Below are 17460 nucleotides of genomic sequence, written 5' to 3' on the forward strand. Positions count from 1 at the left end.
AGTCCACTGCTTGGGGTAATACAGTGCTTTGTATGTGGCTCTGTCCCCCAACACAGGATAGGGGGGTGGTGACAGGCTGACAGGCACCAGCAAGACTTCCAGTCCCTTATCCCAGCATACCCTAGTTCCTCTGCTCAGCATCTAATCTCATCCTACACCGTGCATCAGGGCAGGGGTGGGGCACCCTGGGACTGCCCGCCCGGTCACTGCAGTCTCCCATGCAGCTGTCCCCTCAGGGGTCACTCTGCCCACCCTCTCACTGGGAGCCAGAGAGGACAGGGCTTGCCTCCAGATCCCACAGCGAGTTGGTTGATTCCAGTGCCACTTGTCACCCAGGAGAGGGTGGGAAATGGGGTGTCTGGTGCTTCCCTGCTCACTCTTGTTCTTTGTAGACAGCCCAGACGGGGAACAGAGGGTTCCCTATCCCAATCCAGAGTCAGCCCATAACTTGGGGTGGGATAGGGAGCAAGGGAGACCCTTTCCCCAGAGTCCTCAAAGAGGGTCAGAGTCTGGTTGGAGCTCCTGACTCCTCAGCAGCAGCAGCAGCAGCAGCAGCAGCAGCAGCGTAGGGATGGGGGGGGGGGGCGCCCCACCCTCCACTCACTTCACCTCCACGGCCTCTCACCTGGGCAAACCGGGTAGTGGTCCGGGTGTCGTGAGAATGTGCTGTAGAGCCCTTGGGACAGTGACTCCTCTGCCCCCGGGGGCTCAGGCAGGACCCCGACTTCCCCGGGGGCGGGGGCTCGGCCAGTGGTCCCCGCGTCCCGGCCCCGCCCGCGGGAGGGGGACCCGAGGCCAGCACCCGGCGCTCCGCTGCCCCGCGGCCCCCCTGTCGGTCAGCCCGGCCGAGCCCAGCCCGCCGCTCCCGGCCGGCCAGGGCCGCAGCACCCCCCCCCCCCGTGCCCACCCATGGGCTTGCGGGCTGGGGCTGGAGGCCCGGGCCCCCGCGCAGCCCCGGGAAGCCGCTTCCCCGCGTCGGGGCTGCTCCACGGACTCCGGATTTCTCCAGCACCTCCGCCCCCCGCCACGGTACAGATGGGGAAACTGAGGCCCACGGGGGCGCAGGGACTCGGCCAAGGTCACCCTGCGCGCGGGGACCGGAGCCCAGATGCGCCACCTGCCCCCGGGCGGCGCGGGGAACAGCGCAGGTGGGCAGGGGCGAGGCTCGCCGGGCGCCCGCACCCCTGCCCCGCCAGCGCCCCCCACTCACCTCGGCCGCGCGCGGTCCCGGGCTCACCTGGCCGCGTCCGTCCGGGCGCCCCGCCCCGCGACCCCCGCCGCCCCCGCTCCGCCCCGGGCGCCCCTCCGCGCCGCCGCCGCCGCCACCTCCTAGCGGGCTGCGCGGGACCGGGCCGGGGCCGGGAGCCGGGAGCGCTGGGCGGGAGGGCGAGCCGCGCTCCTGCCGCCCGCTCCCCGGGGCCCTAGCGCCGCCCCGCCCCGCCCGCCGCCCCGCCCCCCCCCCCCCCCGGGGCGACTCCCTCCCCCGCGGGCTCGGCCCGGGATCCCGGCGGGCCCCCTTCGCTCCCGCTTTCCTCCCCTGCGCCGCACCCTTCTGCCTCGTCGTGTCTGTTTCCTCCTCTTTTGTATCTCCAGGTCGGTCCCCAAATCCTTCTGCTTTCATTTCACTCACTTCTTTCTGTCTCCCCAGCTTTTCTCTGTCCCTCCGACCCCTCTTCTTTTAAATCCTTGTGATTCCGTCCCCATAACTGACATCACCCTCCCCTCCGCAGCCCCTTCCCTTTCAGATCCAGATGCGGTACCCCTTAGACCCATCTTCCCTCCCCCTTTACAGCCCCGGTGACTAGAATAACTGTCTACCTTGGTAGGACCCGGACAAATGGGGACTGAGGAAGGTTGCAGCTTCCCTGCTGGCCTGGGACCCTCCCCTGATTTAACTGGTGGGTAGCAGAGCCCGGCAGGGATGTTGTGCGGCTCTTGGGTTTCAGTTCCACATCTTTTCAGTGAACCTAACGCCATTTAGATGGAGCTCAGCAGAGCCCCATGGCAGTGGTCAGTGTGCATCAGAGTCAAGTGGGGATGCTGTTAGAAGTCGAGATGCCCACATTCTAACACACCCTCCCAGTGGTGAGGAGGCGGTGGGCTTGGAAACAGTACTGATAACAAGCACCCTTCACACTCCCACCAGTTTTGAAACAAAACTACACTTGGAAAAATGTTGGCCTGGGTTTTCACCAAAGTTTCCCCGGGTTCCAAGTACTCCACCCCTTCAACCAGGGTGGTTCCACTTTCATATCAAGGTTCTGTGTTTAGATTTCTGCTAGAGGAAGTTAGAAGTGTGCTGATGTGAGCCCACCAAACCAGAGGTCCTGTGAAACACAGAACTGCAGGTGGCCTGGGTTTGGGACATCCCCTGTCCCCAGTGGGTGGGCTCAGAGTGCAGGAGGTCAGGTGACAGAGGGACAAACTCTCCCTGGCCGCTCCCATCCCTCTGGTTGGCCTCAGGGTCTGCAGAGAATCCCTCTGACCCTCTGGCTGCTCTTGTGCTGGGACTGTCACCTGGGGAGGTGGGAAACATGGAGGGGGTCCTGGGGATTGGCACCAGGTAAGGTACTGCCTGCCTTAGGAGTACATGTGCTAGAAAAGTGGCTATCGCCCAGCCTGTGGGAAACCAGGAAATAAACTGTGTGGGTGAGAGAGAGAGAGAAGGAGAGAGAGAGGGAGGAGAGAAGCTAGAATTACTGTGTGGGTGGGTATGAAAGAGAAAGAGATGGGGAAGAGGACAGAGAAAGTGCTTCAGTCTGTACGTAGGTGTGTGACAGTGGGTGTGCAAGAGTGGATATGCCTGTAGGAGAGAATGTGTGCGTGCAGGAGAGATTTTGAAGTGTAAGTATGTGAGCAAAAGAAAATGGAGAAAAGAACATGCTTTTAACCTGTATCTAAGGAAGGGAATATGCGTGCAGGTGGGATGTAGCTATGTATGCAAATCTGATACATGTGTCCACATGTGAAACGTAGGCATGAATGAGTGCCAGGTGTGTGTGTGGCTACTAGTGCATATCCCATGCATGGACATGTAGATGTCTGAGGGCATGCACAGTGTGCACGTGTGTGCAGATATGTGATTATGTACACGTGAGTGTTTGCATAAGAACATGTACGCATATGTGCACCCATCTGGGGGGAGTGCAAGCGTGTGTGTGAGTGCACATGTGAGGTGTACGTGAACCTTGCTCCCCACACCATTGCCCTCCTATTCTGGTCACTGTGGAGTGTGGAAGTGAGAAGCAGTGTGGCTGGCATCCTGCCCAGCCTCCTGCTCTGTCTACCTTCTCTCCCAAAGCCACAGATGCGGGAGGGGCTGGATCAGCAGTGGATCCCAAGTCTCCTTAAGTGTATTGGGGTGGAGGGATATGGCTTAGCAGAATTACCCCCCCTTCCCATCCTCCAGAGCTTGAACAACCTTTTTCCAGCCCTAGGTGGGTGGAAGAACACAGCCTGCTGCCTCGTTTCCATGGAGACAAGGCAGCACAGAAGGTGGTTGAAAGCCTGGGCCCGGACCTCCTGGGGTTCAAATCTCTGCTCCTCCACCCACAGGCCTGAGATGGTGAACAAGTCACTTAAACTCATTGTGCCTTAGTTTCCTCATCTGTGAAGCAGGGCTAAGAACAGTATGAACTTCATAGGGTTGTTTAGAGGATGAAATGTAGAAACCCGTACAAGATAATTAGGATAGCATGTGTGGCAGCTGAACTGAGGTGCAAAAGCCCCAAGCTCCAACTCTAGCTTTGCACCAACATACTGTGTGACCTTGGACAGGCTGCTTGCCATCTGCCTGCCACCTCTGGGCTTTAGAGTCTCCACAAGATTATCTCCACAATAATCTCAGGTTCAGGGCTCTGTTGGTGAGCTCTGGACCAACTACCCCTAGCCCGATCATGTGCCCTACCCAACACTTGGCTGCCCGTATATATTCTCTCCTGATGGCAGGACACTGGAGCTGCAGGCTGCTGCCCACCTCATCTCTCTGCACCCCTTGCCCCTCCAACCAAGGACCCCAGCCTGCCAAGGACCCTACTCTGCCCTGCTTGGCTGGTACTCAGGCTATAGAGAGATGGCACCAGCACCTGCCCACCCCAGGTGGTGGGTGCCCAAGGCAGAAAATGCCATGACCCATACTTAAAACTGCCAGGGGGCACTCAAGAGAAGCAGATATAATTGTGGAAGGACGGGTGTAATTGTCTGAAGATGCTTATAATCCTTTGGCGTTACTCAGAGGAAGCTTTAAAAGGAAGCCCTAATCCACTAATAACCTGGCAACTCCACAGGCTTCTTCCCTCCGGATCTCCAGGCAGAGAAAGGACTCTGGCCCCTCCCTTTCCCGAGGGAGCAGAAAGGCCAGTGTGGGCTCTGACCCAAGACCACCCGGATTTCTACTCTCCTACAAGATCCAGCTTCCTACCTGCCTCCACCTCCAGGAAGACTTCCCAGAGACATCCTCCTAAGGTCACTCCCGCCCCATCCGTCCCTAGAAATGTCCAGGATGGAACTGGAGACCATCTGGCTGGACGTTAAAGGAAGAAATGAACCGGATTGTCAGGACGAAGAATGTGATCATAGTCTCGATTCCAGCACTGACTGTGTGACTTGGGGCAAGGGACTGAGGTCTCTGTGGAATGTGGAGCCTCGAAAGGCTATGTAGTGGGATGGACGAGAAATGACCTAGCTCTATGTGAGGAGCCAACATGATTCATTCAAGGGGCCCCTCTCCTCCCTTCACCCGTGGTCTCTTCCACTGCAGGAGGTCACAGACAGAACTCTCCCCTTGTAAATCCAGAATACGGTGGTGGCTAAGAACAAAGCCCCATGTTCAAAAGACCATGGCTGGTCTTTTGAGTGAGTGAGCAGCTTACTAGTCAGGAGTCTTAGACAAGTCACTTATATTCTTTGGACCTCAATCTTCTCATCCGTATAACAGAAATAATCATAGTATGGACATTGCTGTGAGGTTAAGTGAAATGACATACGTAAAGCTCCTAGCACCGTGGGTTTGGCACAGAAGGGCTTAAGGAATAACAGCTTTCATACTGTTGAGTCAGTGATGATTGTTTTAATAATTATTAATGTCCACCACATGATCACTCTAAAATTTCCAGAACACTACCCCGATCTAAGATCATCGCACCCTCACAATAGCTCTATGAGGTAGAGAGGGCTCCTATTTTAATTTTATTTTCATGAATGATGAAACGGAATCTCACCAAGGGAAAGCAATTTGCTGGGGTTTGGCCGGTTGCTCTCAGCTCTGGGACCGGCACCCACGGCTCCTGACCCTCAGCCAGGGTCTATAAGAGGGAAGGGAGTGGGCCCTGGGGCTTCCTGGCTTTCGGGACCCGAGTGTGGGCTGACTCTGGTGTGAGGGCCCATCTCAAGTTCAAGGCTGCTGGGCCCTCTTGGGGTCCTCCTTCTCCGGGCCCTTCATGCGTTGAAGGCAGCTGCTGGATCCCACCCAGCTCCCTGTGTGACCCGAGTGTGGGGGAGTGGGGCGGGGTGGGGGGTGGTTGCTGCCTGCCGTGGGGGGTGGTCAGAGCCCGGTGAGAATTATTTCAGAGGAGAGAGTGGGTGGGGGGGCCGGGGGATGGCAGCCAGGGCGGCAGAGACACGAGGTGTTCTTCCAGTTTCCTGACGCATTAGCCCTCCCAGGCCTGTGTCCCCCACACGCCCTGTGCCCCCAGCATCTGCTGGCGGCGGCTCCTGCCTCAGCGAGCATGGCTGGGCTCACGTCCTCCCCATCTGGACCCACTTCAGCGTTTCCATGGGCCCGGGCAATGGAGGTGATTCAGTGTGGGTTTCCCTGTCCTGCTCTGCTCTGCTGTCTCCTGAGCCTGCGGGGTGGGGTTGGGGGGGATGATCTCCCTCCTTTCCTTCCTCCCTCCCTTCCTTCATTCCTCCTCTTTCCCTCCCTCCTGGCTTTCCTGCCAGGCGGGCACCCTGAGCTCTTCCCTATACACCATCCTTGGGTCCTCGCTGCAGCCCAGGTGATACAGATGCTGCCCCTGTCATCCCGAACAGATAAGAAACTGAGGCCTGGGTGAGGAATGTGGCCCCAACTCAGCCGCCCATGGGCCAAGAGACTCGGAGCAGTCTCTTCCTCACTTTGGGCCTCAGTTTTTCCATCTGTAAAATTAGGAGGTCAGATGGGATCAAAGGCTTCATTCAGTCTGTACCCTGAAAACTCCACGAGGGCAGCAACCTCATCTGCTCTGCCCGGCGCTATATCCAGTACCCTCGATGTCCAGCACCCTCAAGTAGCCGCCACTCCGCAGGTTCAGTGAGGCACCCCTGCCCTGTCATTGCCTGGGACCGAGGCCATTTGTTGCCATGAATGATTAAGGGCAGACAAGAGTGAGAGACGGACTTCTGTTTAACCAAGCGTGATAGCAGGGCTTTCTCTCGCGTACTTCTCACTTGCCCTCTTTGGCAGAGAAAAGAGTGGGCATAGATGCGGTGCAGCTGGAACTGCACGTAACTCCGGCCTCCCCTGCCTCGCCCCCCACGGCTGCTAATTGGGGCGTGTCCGTGGGACTGTGGGGGACTGTTATGCATCATGGGGAAGTATGGTCAGGAGCCCCGGGGGGTCCCCAATGGGCTCTGGCAGTCCAGAAAACGGATGTGAACTTACCTGGTTTCTGGGCGACCCTGGGCCCAGTGCGGGGGCTGAGGCTGGCTGTCATCGCCTGCTGAGCCTTCGCTGCGTCCCAGTCCTGGCTGGCCCTGCTATCTCGCTGGGGCCCCTCTCGTGCTTCCCTGGAGCAGGCAGGTCGCTGGGTGCCCAGGGCATTGGGCAGCTCTGGTGCCCCTTGGGTGGCTCTGCAGGCAGAGTTGTCCCTGTTCCTGTTGGCCACCCTGTCCTCCTGCAAATTCATGAGCCCTGACTCTCCCTGCAGGCCCTCCTCACTGCTGCTCTCCTCAGCTTCCAGGGCCAGACACCTGTAGCTCCCATCAGGGATCCGGAAGGGGGTAGGCCTGTCTTCGTTGAGTCCATGGGGTGGAGGTGGGAGGTGGGGACCCAGCATGGTGCTGCCTCTCCTTAGTGATGCAGAGAAGCCAGGGCCTGGAGGGGCCTGGCCGGCCACCTGTGTGTGTGAGCACCGGGTCTTTGCTCCTCTTGGGGTCTCCTCTGGCTCTCTGCAGCTTTGTCTTCCTCAGCCAAGTCACAGAGCTGGGGCAAGGTCCGACTGTGGGGCCCTCCTGGGCTGGGTGGGGTGGCAGACCCCAAGCCCCCAAGCCCTTCTCTCAACCCGTGTCTGGTCTGTGAGGCCCTCCTTTACGATGATCTACCTGCACAGGGAGAAATGAAACAGCACATGAGACAGTCTGCTGGGTGTCCTGGGCTGGATTTCTGAGACTTGCCCACCTTGAGGTGGCCCTGAGAACTGGCTAGGGTTTGGGGTACAGGTCTCACATGCTCATGGGAAAGCCCCAATCTTCAGCCATTTGACATCGCAAATTTTCACCATATCCTTATGCCACCTGACGCACTATTTGCTTAATATTTTTCCATAAATCAACTTTAAATAACTTACTCCTGTTACTTCAGACTTATCTTAAGCAATAATTGCAGGAAAACCACAAGTATGTTGTGCTAAGTCGTTTCCCCCCAATACACATTAAATAAACATCTAGTTATTTAAAAATACTTAACTGGGCACCGCCTAGAAAGAATTCTCTCATATGCCAGCAAAGGTACATACACTACAGGAATCACAGAAACAATGGGGTGGAGGACACAACACTGGGGTCAAGGACGCCTCCCCCCCAAACTCCTTGCCAGGAGGATGTGAACCAAGGGGAACGGCACAGCTGTGTGCTTTTGTGCCAAGGCTTTAAGCTAGAACCCCAGCTCTGCCACCTGTGAAGCTGGCAGCAAGTCACATGGCCTCTCTGAATCTCAGTTTCCCCATCTGTAAAATAAGAACTGTAACATCTCCAGTGTGGTGTTGCATGGAGGATTAAGTGAGAAAATGCATGCAGAGGACTCCGTAGGGTTTCTGAGATGTAATTTGATACACATTGGCTCTTCCTTTATTACACAAAAATGTCTTGAGCTTTTATTGCTTGGCAAACACCATAAAAGCTATTGGGCATACAATGGGGATGAAGAAGCTATGGGTACTCTGGCTGGTGAAGTCTTAAACTCTGGTGGGGGGAGCTGTGAATGATAACAAGGACCACAATAATAACAGTATGATTATTTATAAACGTTAACAATGATGAGAATTTCGGAGAGAGGGGATGAGGCTTCCCATAGGGTGTGCGGGATGCGGAGAGGGGATGCGTGGGAGGGGAAGTGGGGCGGAAGAACTGGCTGGGCTGGGAGGCAGATGGAGAGTGGGTGTGGAGGAAGAGGGAGGAGTCTAGGCTGCAGCCAGGTTTGTCGCTCTGGTGACTGGGTGATTTTGTGAATAGAGATCAGGAGTACATGGGAAGGAGCAGGTGTCCAGAGGAACAAGGAGATGAGTTTGATTTGGGGCTTCCAAGGGAGAGGAGTGTGGTCAGCTCCACACAGGGAGCCTGGAAAGCAAGGGAGAGCTCCTGGCTGGAGACAAAGGCTTGAAAATCATGGGTGGGGCCACAGGGTGGAGGTGGACAAGATGCCCCAGGATGGGCCGATAGAGTTTAAGACAGGGCCAGTGGCCATTTACACTGGGAGGAAACCCTGGGATTTATAGATCTTGGTTCACAGATTCGGCCACCGCTTAGCTGCGTAACTCTGGCAAGTATGCACTCTCTGAATCTCACTTATCCTATTGGGAAATGGGGAGAGATAACCCCCCCCCCCGCCAACACACACATAAAACACACACACAAACATACACACACACACTGGCTGGCCATGGATAGTGAAAATCCACAGTGTGAAAGTCTGTGGACACTAGTGACCTCCGGGCTTATACTGACCTCACCTGCTGTGGTGGTTGACCAGAAGGTCACTCCTCCGCCCCCAGGTGGGGTCAAGCACCCCCACCCCCTCACCGCAGCAAGCTGGGTCAAGGCATTGGCTTCTGGTTGGAGCTGTGCCAGGAGTGTGTGGTAGGCAAGAGGAAAGTGAAGTGCCTTCCCAGGCCCTGGGGCAAATCAGTGCCAACCAGAGAGAGGCAAACAAGCGTCGGGATCAGAGAGATAAAAGGCACCTGTTACAGCAGCCTCAGTGGCAGTGAAATGAGCACAAAGAAGCCAACCTTCTGCCCAGAGAAGAACGACGGGCACTCTCAGTCCTGAACACCTGTTCCATACTGGCTTATTCACTTAAGTTGTTGAAATAGATCATCACGACAACCCTTTGAGAGAGGTACTGTTGTTATCCCATTTCAGAAGTGAGGAAATTGAGGCTCAGACAGACAAAATGACTTCTGCCTGAACCCAGCTCTGACACCTTGACCGTGATGGTGGAGACAGAGACACTGAGGAGATGGCTCCGGGGCCTCTCTCCTCCCTGTGCTTTTTCTCACTCACCAGCTGCTGCCAGATTTCCACACCAGAGTGTCACAGAATCTTAAACTCTCATGAAGAGCCACCAGAATTCTGAAAAGACCTCACTAGCCATGTGACCTTGGACAGGTGCCTTCTGTACTCTTGAGTCTGTTTGCCCAAAGGCACAATGGTGGGGTTGAGCCAGATGATGCTGGAGGGTCCATCCAACCCTGGCATTGCAGGATGCCATGATTCTAAGGCCTTGGAGCCTCCCTCCCCACCACCCACCACCAACAACCACTGCCACCACCCACACCATCACAGAGCCAGATGGCAACAGGCAGGAGTGGGCGTGGGGGGGCAGGGCTCCCTCTGACACCCGACAGGGGCCTCGCCTCACTCTATCTCTGCCTCTGTTTTGCTGTATTTGACGGTGGCCACGGTTTCCAGGAAAGAAGAGAGAGGCGGAAGAGTTAACTTTCCGCCACCCACACAAATATTTTTGGCCGGCTCTGTCTTCACGCTGCCAAGCCAGGAGGGAGGGGTTGGCAGGAGCACTCCAATGCAAGTCTCCCTCCGGAGGAGGGAGGACTCACAACCCAGCTGGGGGGCCTGGGCAGGCCCCTTGCGGTCTGAGCCCTGGAACACCCACTGAGCTCAGGAGCCCAGGGCAGAGGTAAGGTGATCAGGACCCTCAAGAGGAATGATAGCTGCCCCTTACTGAGCATCTGCTAGTGCACGGCCAAGCCTTTTACCCAACACTCCTGGGCAGCAGGTGTGTGAGTGCTGCCTACCGATGAGGAAGCTGAGGCAAGCCGAGGTAAATTTCAAATCCAGAGGTGCCCCAGTGCTGAGGGGTAGAGCAGGAGGTGAGTCCAGCCGCTGGGCTCTGTGCTCTCAACCTCTGCTCTCGATGGCTGCAGACTAACTCTGGAAACCCCCACAGGGGGCCTGCCTGTGTGAGCACATCTCCAGTGTGGGCAGGAGAGAGCCAGTGGACCTCTGCAGAAACAGGAGGGGGGGGCCCTCTAATTCTGGTTCCCCCAAATCCACATCCCTTATCTGGCCGCAGCCTCCAAGGGCACAGAACCTCGGCAGGAACAGCTGACACAGAAGGCACAAACCTGTTGTCCTCTTTTCAGAGAGGGCAGCTCTGAGCCCAGAGCCAGGGACTGCTTGTCCAGGTTGTCCAGCAAGTCAGATGCAAGCCTGGCACTAGGACCCAGTATCCTAGGCACCTGCTTCCAGCTAAGCCCTAAGGGGTCAGCTTTCCCTCCTCCCTCCTTTGACCTCCAGGAGTCCAAACAGGGCCTGGAGCTGAGCTGAGTGTCAGACGCTCTCTGAGTCCCTATCCATGCAGTTCGAGGGCCTGCCTGGACCTCCTTTGGGTGGGCCGCAGGAAACATGGCCTTGGGAGCCTCATGTTCCTTCTGCTGTTCCTTTGTGATGGGGGAAGGACACTGGCTTTGGAATCAGATCTGGGTTCAAATTCTGACTCTATCATTCCGTGGCTGCCTGACCCTTGGCAAATCTTTTCATATTTCTGAGCTTCAGCTTTCCCAGCTGCAAAATGCGTTAAAATAGGGCCCACTTCAAAGTGTTGTTATAGGGATTAATTGAAAAGCACAGGCTCATTCCTTCACCCTGCAGGGAATGAGGGGGCACTGTTGTATGTCGCTCACCTGCTGGGCTCTGGGGATGAATGTGTAGCCAGGTGAGTGTACAGCTCAGTCTGGCCTCCCCTGATTCCCCATCCACAGCCTGCTTTGTGGCTGCAGGGGAAGGTAGAGGGACTGAGGGGTGGTGAGGATAGAGCTTAAGTAGGTGCATGGCAGGGGTCAGGGCATGGGGTCCCGGTTTTGACTCTCCCACTGACTTAGTGAGTCATATTGGGGAAATCACAGGATCTGATTCTACAGTGGGGAGCTAAAGAGGGCAGAGAGAGGAGAAGCAGTCCAGAAAGACTAGACCCTCATTCCTCTGAATGCCTTTTTGCCCCCAGAAGACTCCATACCTGGCCTCCCCACCTGCGGTCTCTTTCTACAGGGTCTACTCCATTCTTCTAAAGTGCAGCTTTAAATGTATTGTTTATTTGCTCAAGGACCCTCCATGGCTCCCCATTCCTCACAGAATAAAACAAAAACAATTGCAAACAAAGGGAAATGCAGATTCAAAGGCAGATCTCATGATCCTCGGGTGAGGGGAAGGAAGGAGGGCTTCCTGGGGATGATGACGCTTCAGTTGGATTTGAAGAACCTTGACAGGATGTGCTTGGCATTCTGAGGGATGGAAGGTACTCCATCCAACAAGTCCCAGTGGAGGCAAGAAGGCAGGAGCATTTGGGGATGAATCGAGAGAAACACATGGGCCTGTATAGGCTGAGGCCTGGCCCTGTGTGGTAGGGCACAGTGAGGTAAGGCTGGAAGACAAAATCATGGCAGGCTTCAGTTACCTGGACTCCCTCCTCTGGCTCAAGAGGTGATGCAGAGGGCAGCCCTATGGGACTAGGGGAGCCGCTGCAAGGCTCAGTTCTTGGGGGTGGGGCTGGAAGGAGAAGGTGGGAGGCTATGTCAAGAGCTGGCGTGCAAGGATCTCTCCAGAGGAACATTTTGGAGCAATTTCCTCAACATCTGGCACAGTGCCAGGCACATAATAACAATAACAATGATAATAACTGATGTTTATGAAGTGTTTACTATGTCAGGTGCTGTTCCAGACACTTAGTGTGCAGTAACTCATTTGATCCTCATCACAACCCTACAAGGAAGGTGCTATTATTATCCCATTTTACAGATAGGGAAGTCGGGCTTACGTGACTTGCCAAGCTCACACAGCTAGTAAGTGGCTGAGTCAGGGTTCATATCCTGACAGTGTAGCTCCAAATAGCACTATTATCCACAAGGCTATACTGCCTCAATAGTGTAACTAGTTGATGAATGAATGAATGAATGAATGAGAAGGAAGGATGGGAGGAAAGAAGTTTGGAAGGGAGAAAGGGAGATTATCTCCAACTCCTGGTACATTGCCTGGCACATAGTAGTCACTCAATAAATATTCATCAAGTGGAATAATGAGTGCAGAGTGAGGCATAAACTGCATACATAGCCTAGTGGCAAAAATGGAGTTCCTGTGGAGAAAGGATGTAAGTCAGAACTGGTCCAGATGGTTCAGGATACATCTGCCCACCCCACCCCTGATTCCCCATACCCTGACAGCACCTCAGCATCAGTGGGGTGGGGGCTGGTGTCTGGCCTGCTCAGAGCTGAGTTCCCCCTGTCACTGGGAAGAGAGCTTCTATTGTTCTCAAGAGCCTGAGCTGAGAGTATATTCCTGCCTTAGTGCTTCTCTTCCAAGGAGGCGATGGGAGCCAAGGTGGGGGGTTTCTTCCTTATGGTTCCAAAGGAGGAATCTCAAGTCCCTCCAACCTCTAGAACAGGTGAATATGAGGAAGCCCAGAATTCACGATTATCTTGCTACATGTTCTCAGAAGAGTCACTTCCTTACAGTGGGCCTCAGTCTCCCCAGCTGCAAAAGGCTTTGGGCAGAATGGTTGGTGGGGGTAGAAGCAGCCAAGACTGAAAGTATTCCCGGGATGCCTGAGTGGCTCAGTCGGTCAGGTCATGATCCCAGAGTCCTGGGATGGAGATCCATATGGGGCTCCCGGCTCAGCAGAGAGCCTGCTTCTCCCTCTCCTGTTGCAGCTCCCCCTACTTGTACTCTCTCTGTGTCAAATAAATAAATAACATTTAAAAAAAAAAAGAAAAGAAACGAAACTATCCCTGAATCCTCCCTGGAGTTGCCCTGTCCTGGCATTTTCCAGTGAGTGAAGTCAGTTCCAGAGGGATATGCAAGCGTGTCCACACATTACTGACCCCTCCCTCCAGGGCTGCGGGACAGACTGACCAATCCTGGCCTCCTTCCTCCCTGCCTCAGCCTCCAGCCATCACTGCCCTGGCTGCCCAGCCTGCTCTGACCCCTCCTCCTTCCCTCTACTTCTCTCCTCCCCCCCCCATCCCTGTCCACTTCCTGGGCCAGAAGGAGCCAGTGTCAAGTGGGCATCATGTGAAGCTGGGGGAAGCTCTGGAGGCATCAGGAAACCATCCCTTGGTGAGGAGTGAGGTGCTGGGAAGAGCTCCCCAAGTTGGGCACACTCAAGAGAGATGAGTGTCAGCTGAACCTCAGTTCAGCCTCACAATAGCTGGATGACTACACCAGTCACATCGTCTCACTGGATTTCAGTTGCCTTCTTGGTAGAGTGGCTACTCGGTCATTCATTTATTCCTTCATTCATTCAACATGTACTCACTGAATGCCAGCTATGTGCCATTGGCTATTTTAAGCTGGTGGTACACAGTGAACAAAAAAGAAAAAAAGCCCTGCCCACGTGAGGCTCACATGTTAGTTAGGGTGTGTGTGTGGGGGGGTGGATGATAAATAAATAAGAAAGTCTGTCAGATGGTGATAAGTACAATGGAAAAATAATTAAGCAGGAAAGGGAACCAGGGACTGCTGTGTATTATTAGGACAGAAAAAACAGTGATACTAATATGAAAAACCTTGACAGATGCCATCCTGTGTTTTTATGGCATATGTATTTCAAGTTCACAATTGTGTTAAATTCTCATATGCAATTACAAATACATAAAATCAACATTAGGTGGCAAGCTTGGGAACATAAGCCCTGCAAACCTCTGGGAGATTTATTTCTTATGTTAATATTCTGATTATGCACTTGTTCATTTCATCTTCCACTATGAACACATCTACTGTTCAGGATTGAGTATTTTTATAATCCTGGATATAAAAACATGCTTTCTCTTTGAAAGCATTCTTTTCCAAGTTCATTTAATTGACACCATCTCCTCAATATAAACACACACCATACAGTGAACTTGAGGATAATAATACTGATGTCATATAGTTGGGAAGATTAGACCAGGTCATGTATAGGTACTTGATAAGATGCAGCTATTGAAAAAATTATTATTTCTGTTAAGGGGTGATTGGGATATAACCAGAACAAAAGCTACCATTTATTGCATATTGACTGTGTACTAGGCACTGAATCAATACATTCTCTCAAATATGATATTGTTTATTCTCCACAATAACTTTATGAGGCAGGTACCTACTACTCTCCCCATTTAACAGACAGGGAGGAATGGAGGCCAGGGGCATGAGTCTGCCCAGGGCCCCAGAGCAGGAAAACAACGAGCCGGGACTTGAGGGTGCCTGTGACCTGAGCTAGCCACCTGGGGGTCAGTGCAAAGAACCCTTCATTCTGGCTGGTGCTCTGCATGCTCTCTGTGACCTGGGCCATAGCCCTCTGTTCCTGAAGCTCACACAATGACAGGGCTGAGCTTGGGGGCTCCAAGTGGCTTTCCTGCCGCGGATTGCCCATGAATCCCTGCACCCAGGATGCTGGAGGACTCTAGCTGCTCCAAACGGACTCGCCAAATCCAGCCTGCTCACAAAATCAGCCAAGTCCCATGCACGTCACATCTATTTCTGCCCTGCTGGGTTTATAAATATGTGGGCCTGGGAACCAGCTTCGACAGAATCGGAGAGACTGAAGTCATGGCTATAAATACAGGGCCAAGGCTGTCTGGGGTCAAGTGGGGGATGCCCGCAGGGTCAAGGCCAGCCTGGAAAGACCACACCCCAGGGGTCCAGCACTCGGTCAGTCTCCTGCAGAAGCAAGAGAATGGAAGCTCCAGGGGCAGGGACTTGCCCAAGGCCACTTGGGTAGTAAGGGTCAGAGGTGGGCTTGGAGCACTAGGCCCCTGGCTCTGAATAGAGCCTGTTCCTCACGCTGCCTACTGACCAGGCTCCTAAATACCTCGCCCCAACCCTACAGCTCTCCTGGGCTGAACAAATGCATATTATGATTCAAGTTCATAAAATAAGCTTCTACTAGTAACAGACTGCTTTTTATCCGTAAGATACATTGGGTTTCTCAAAAATTTCAGTTGAGAAAGAGTTTAATGACTAAAGTGTCAGGAAATTACTAACCATATCTAAACTCCCGCTCAATAGGACTCTCCTCCATGCGGGGTGGCCTGGCTGCGTGCTGAGGCCTGCCATCCTGACCCAACAGCCCACTGTGGGACTTTCTTCCCAGGTCTGCACTTGGTGACGTAACTCTGAGAGCTCGAAATTGGCCATGGTGGGACTTGTTACACGGTAGAGATGGGCAGATGCTACAAATCAAGCTTTTGTTTCCCCCCCCCGCCCCCCCCCCCCCGCCGGAGAGCCAGTTGTTAAATATTTATCAGCACGCCACTGCTTATGACCATGGCTAGTGAATCCCTACTATGCCCGTTGCCTGGCTCGCTGAAGTCGAGCCAGTTATTTTACCTCCGTGAGCCTCCATTTTTCCACTGGTAAAGTCGGAACCATAGTCATACCTACAGCATGGCTGCAGTGAGGCTAACTGAGCTTGTACCCCCAAGGGTTAGCACAGGGGTTTCCAAACTTATTACTTATTACTGTCTGCATGTTAGAATGCCTGGAGGACTTTCTACAACCTCCAAAGCTCTGGCCATACCCCAGGCCAATTCAATTACAACCTGTAGAGGTAGGGCCTGGGCATCAGAGTTTTTGGAGATTTCCCAGGTGGTTCCAACATGCAGACAGGGTTGGGAACCCCTGGCTCACATTGCCTGCCTCTTTGCAAGCACTGGGCAGCTGTCCAGGGAAGAAGAGAGAGAAGGGGGCAGTGGTGGGAGGGGTTGTTTGTTTGTTTGTTCTATTTAAAGACCCAGTCTGCCTAAAGTGTGCAGGAGATGCTGCTTCCAGGGACCACAGAAGGGAGTCTTTGCCCTCCCTTCCAGATGTACTCTTGGACACCCTACACGCTCCAGAGCAGATGGGCACAAGCTTATACACCCCAAGGAGGCCTCACTTATTGGTACTCAGCTGGCCAGCTGGGAGATGAAGAGGCCTTAGCCAGGCCTCTCCCTCCCCTCCTAGAGAGAGTAAGGCTGGCTCTTCTCAACCCACAGGCCAAGGATCCACAAAGTTTGGCTTAGCCTGGGAGACAGCAAGCTGCCGGCTTGGAAGACGCAGATTAAGAATAGAGGTATCAGTGCTTGTGCCAAAGGTTTGGGGCCTCAGCCCCCCTTTGCACTGGACCACCACCAATGAAAATTGGTGATAAAAATAAGTGTAAGAGTGGCCAATATATATTGGATTCTTCATGTGCACTAGCATATACCACACAAGCACCTTGGCAGCCAGTCTAGTATAGAGCCACACTCTCCAATCCAGTGGCCGCTGGCTGCCTGTGCTACCGAGTACTTGAGCTGCAGCAAGTTCAGACTGAGATGCGTTGTAAATGAAGGATACCACCGGATTTCAAAGATTTTGTACTCAGAGGAAAATGGAAAATGTTTCATTGATAATGTTTTAAGGATTTATGACATGTTAAAATGATGCTATCTTGGACTTAAATGAATGTATTATTAAAATAAATTCCCTAAATTCTTTTTTTTCCCTCACCTCTTGCTTTTTACTTATTCAGCATAGTTGCTAGAAAATTTAAAATTACATGTACTCGCATTATTTCAATAAACACTGCTGGCAGAGCACCGGGGTGGCTTAGTGGTTGAGCATCTACCTTTGGCTCAGGGTATGATCCTGGGGTCCTGGGATCGAGTCTTGCATCAGGGTCCCTTCAGGGAGCCTGCTTCTCCCTCTGCCTATGTCCTGCCTCTCTCATGAATAAATGAATAAAATCTTTTAAAAATAAAAATATAAAACAGTGCTGGCATGGAGGTCAGGAGGGCATACTCTCTAGCATCTCGATCCTGGGCTTTGAATTGCACTCTCCACTCTGCCACTTACTGGCTGTGAGACCTTGGGCAAATTATATAACTCTGTGCCTTGGTTTCCTTATCTGTTAAATTAGGATAATAATAGTAACTATCTCTTGTGGCTCTGGTGTGGATTTAGTGTCCTGGCACAGAGAAAGAACCCATGAAAAGTCAGCCATCGGGGGACCATCTGGCGCACCGCTAAGTGATTTCC

The 17460-nt window shown here is 53.7% G+C and overlaps 1 protein-coding gene across 4 annotated transcripts in view; it reads right to left on the reverse strand.

The window, feature by feature from the left end:
• SYNPO (synaptopodin) overlaps positions 1-7299 on the reverse strand; it is a 36911-nt gene extending 29612 nt beyond the window's left edge. The window contains exon 1 of one of the 4 annotated variants that reach the window (XM_038535029.1): positions 6641-7299. In XM_038535029.1, the coding sequence (XP_038390957.1) occupies positions 6641-7034 (394 nt within the window). In that variant the 5' untranslated portion in view covers positions 7035-7299. Of the gene's footprint in view, positions 1-625; positions 746-1210; positions 1274-6640 lie in introns of those variants that run through there. The other 3 variants (XM_038535033.1, XM_038535034.1, XM_038535030.1) reach the window with 3 other exon arrangements.
• Positions 7300-17460: the final 10161 nt, after the last annotated feature.

This window comes from Canis lupus, chromosome 4 (assembly GCF_011100685.1).
Source record: "Canis lupus familiaris isolate Mischka breed German Shepherd chromosome 4, alternate assembly UU_Cfam_GSD_1.0, whole genome shotgun sequence".
In the NCBI taxonomy this organism is placed as follows: domain Eukaryota; kingdom Metazoa; phylum Chordata; class Mammalia; order Carnivora; family Canidae; genus Canis; species Canis lupus.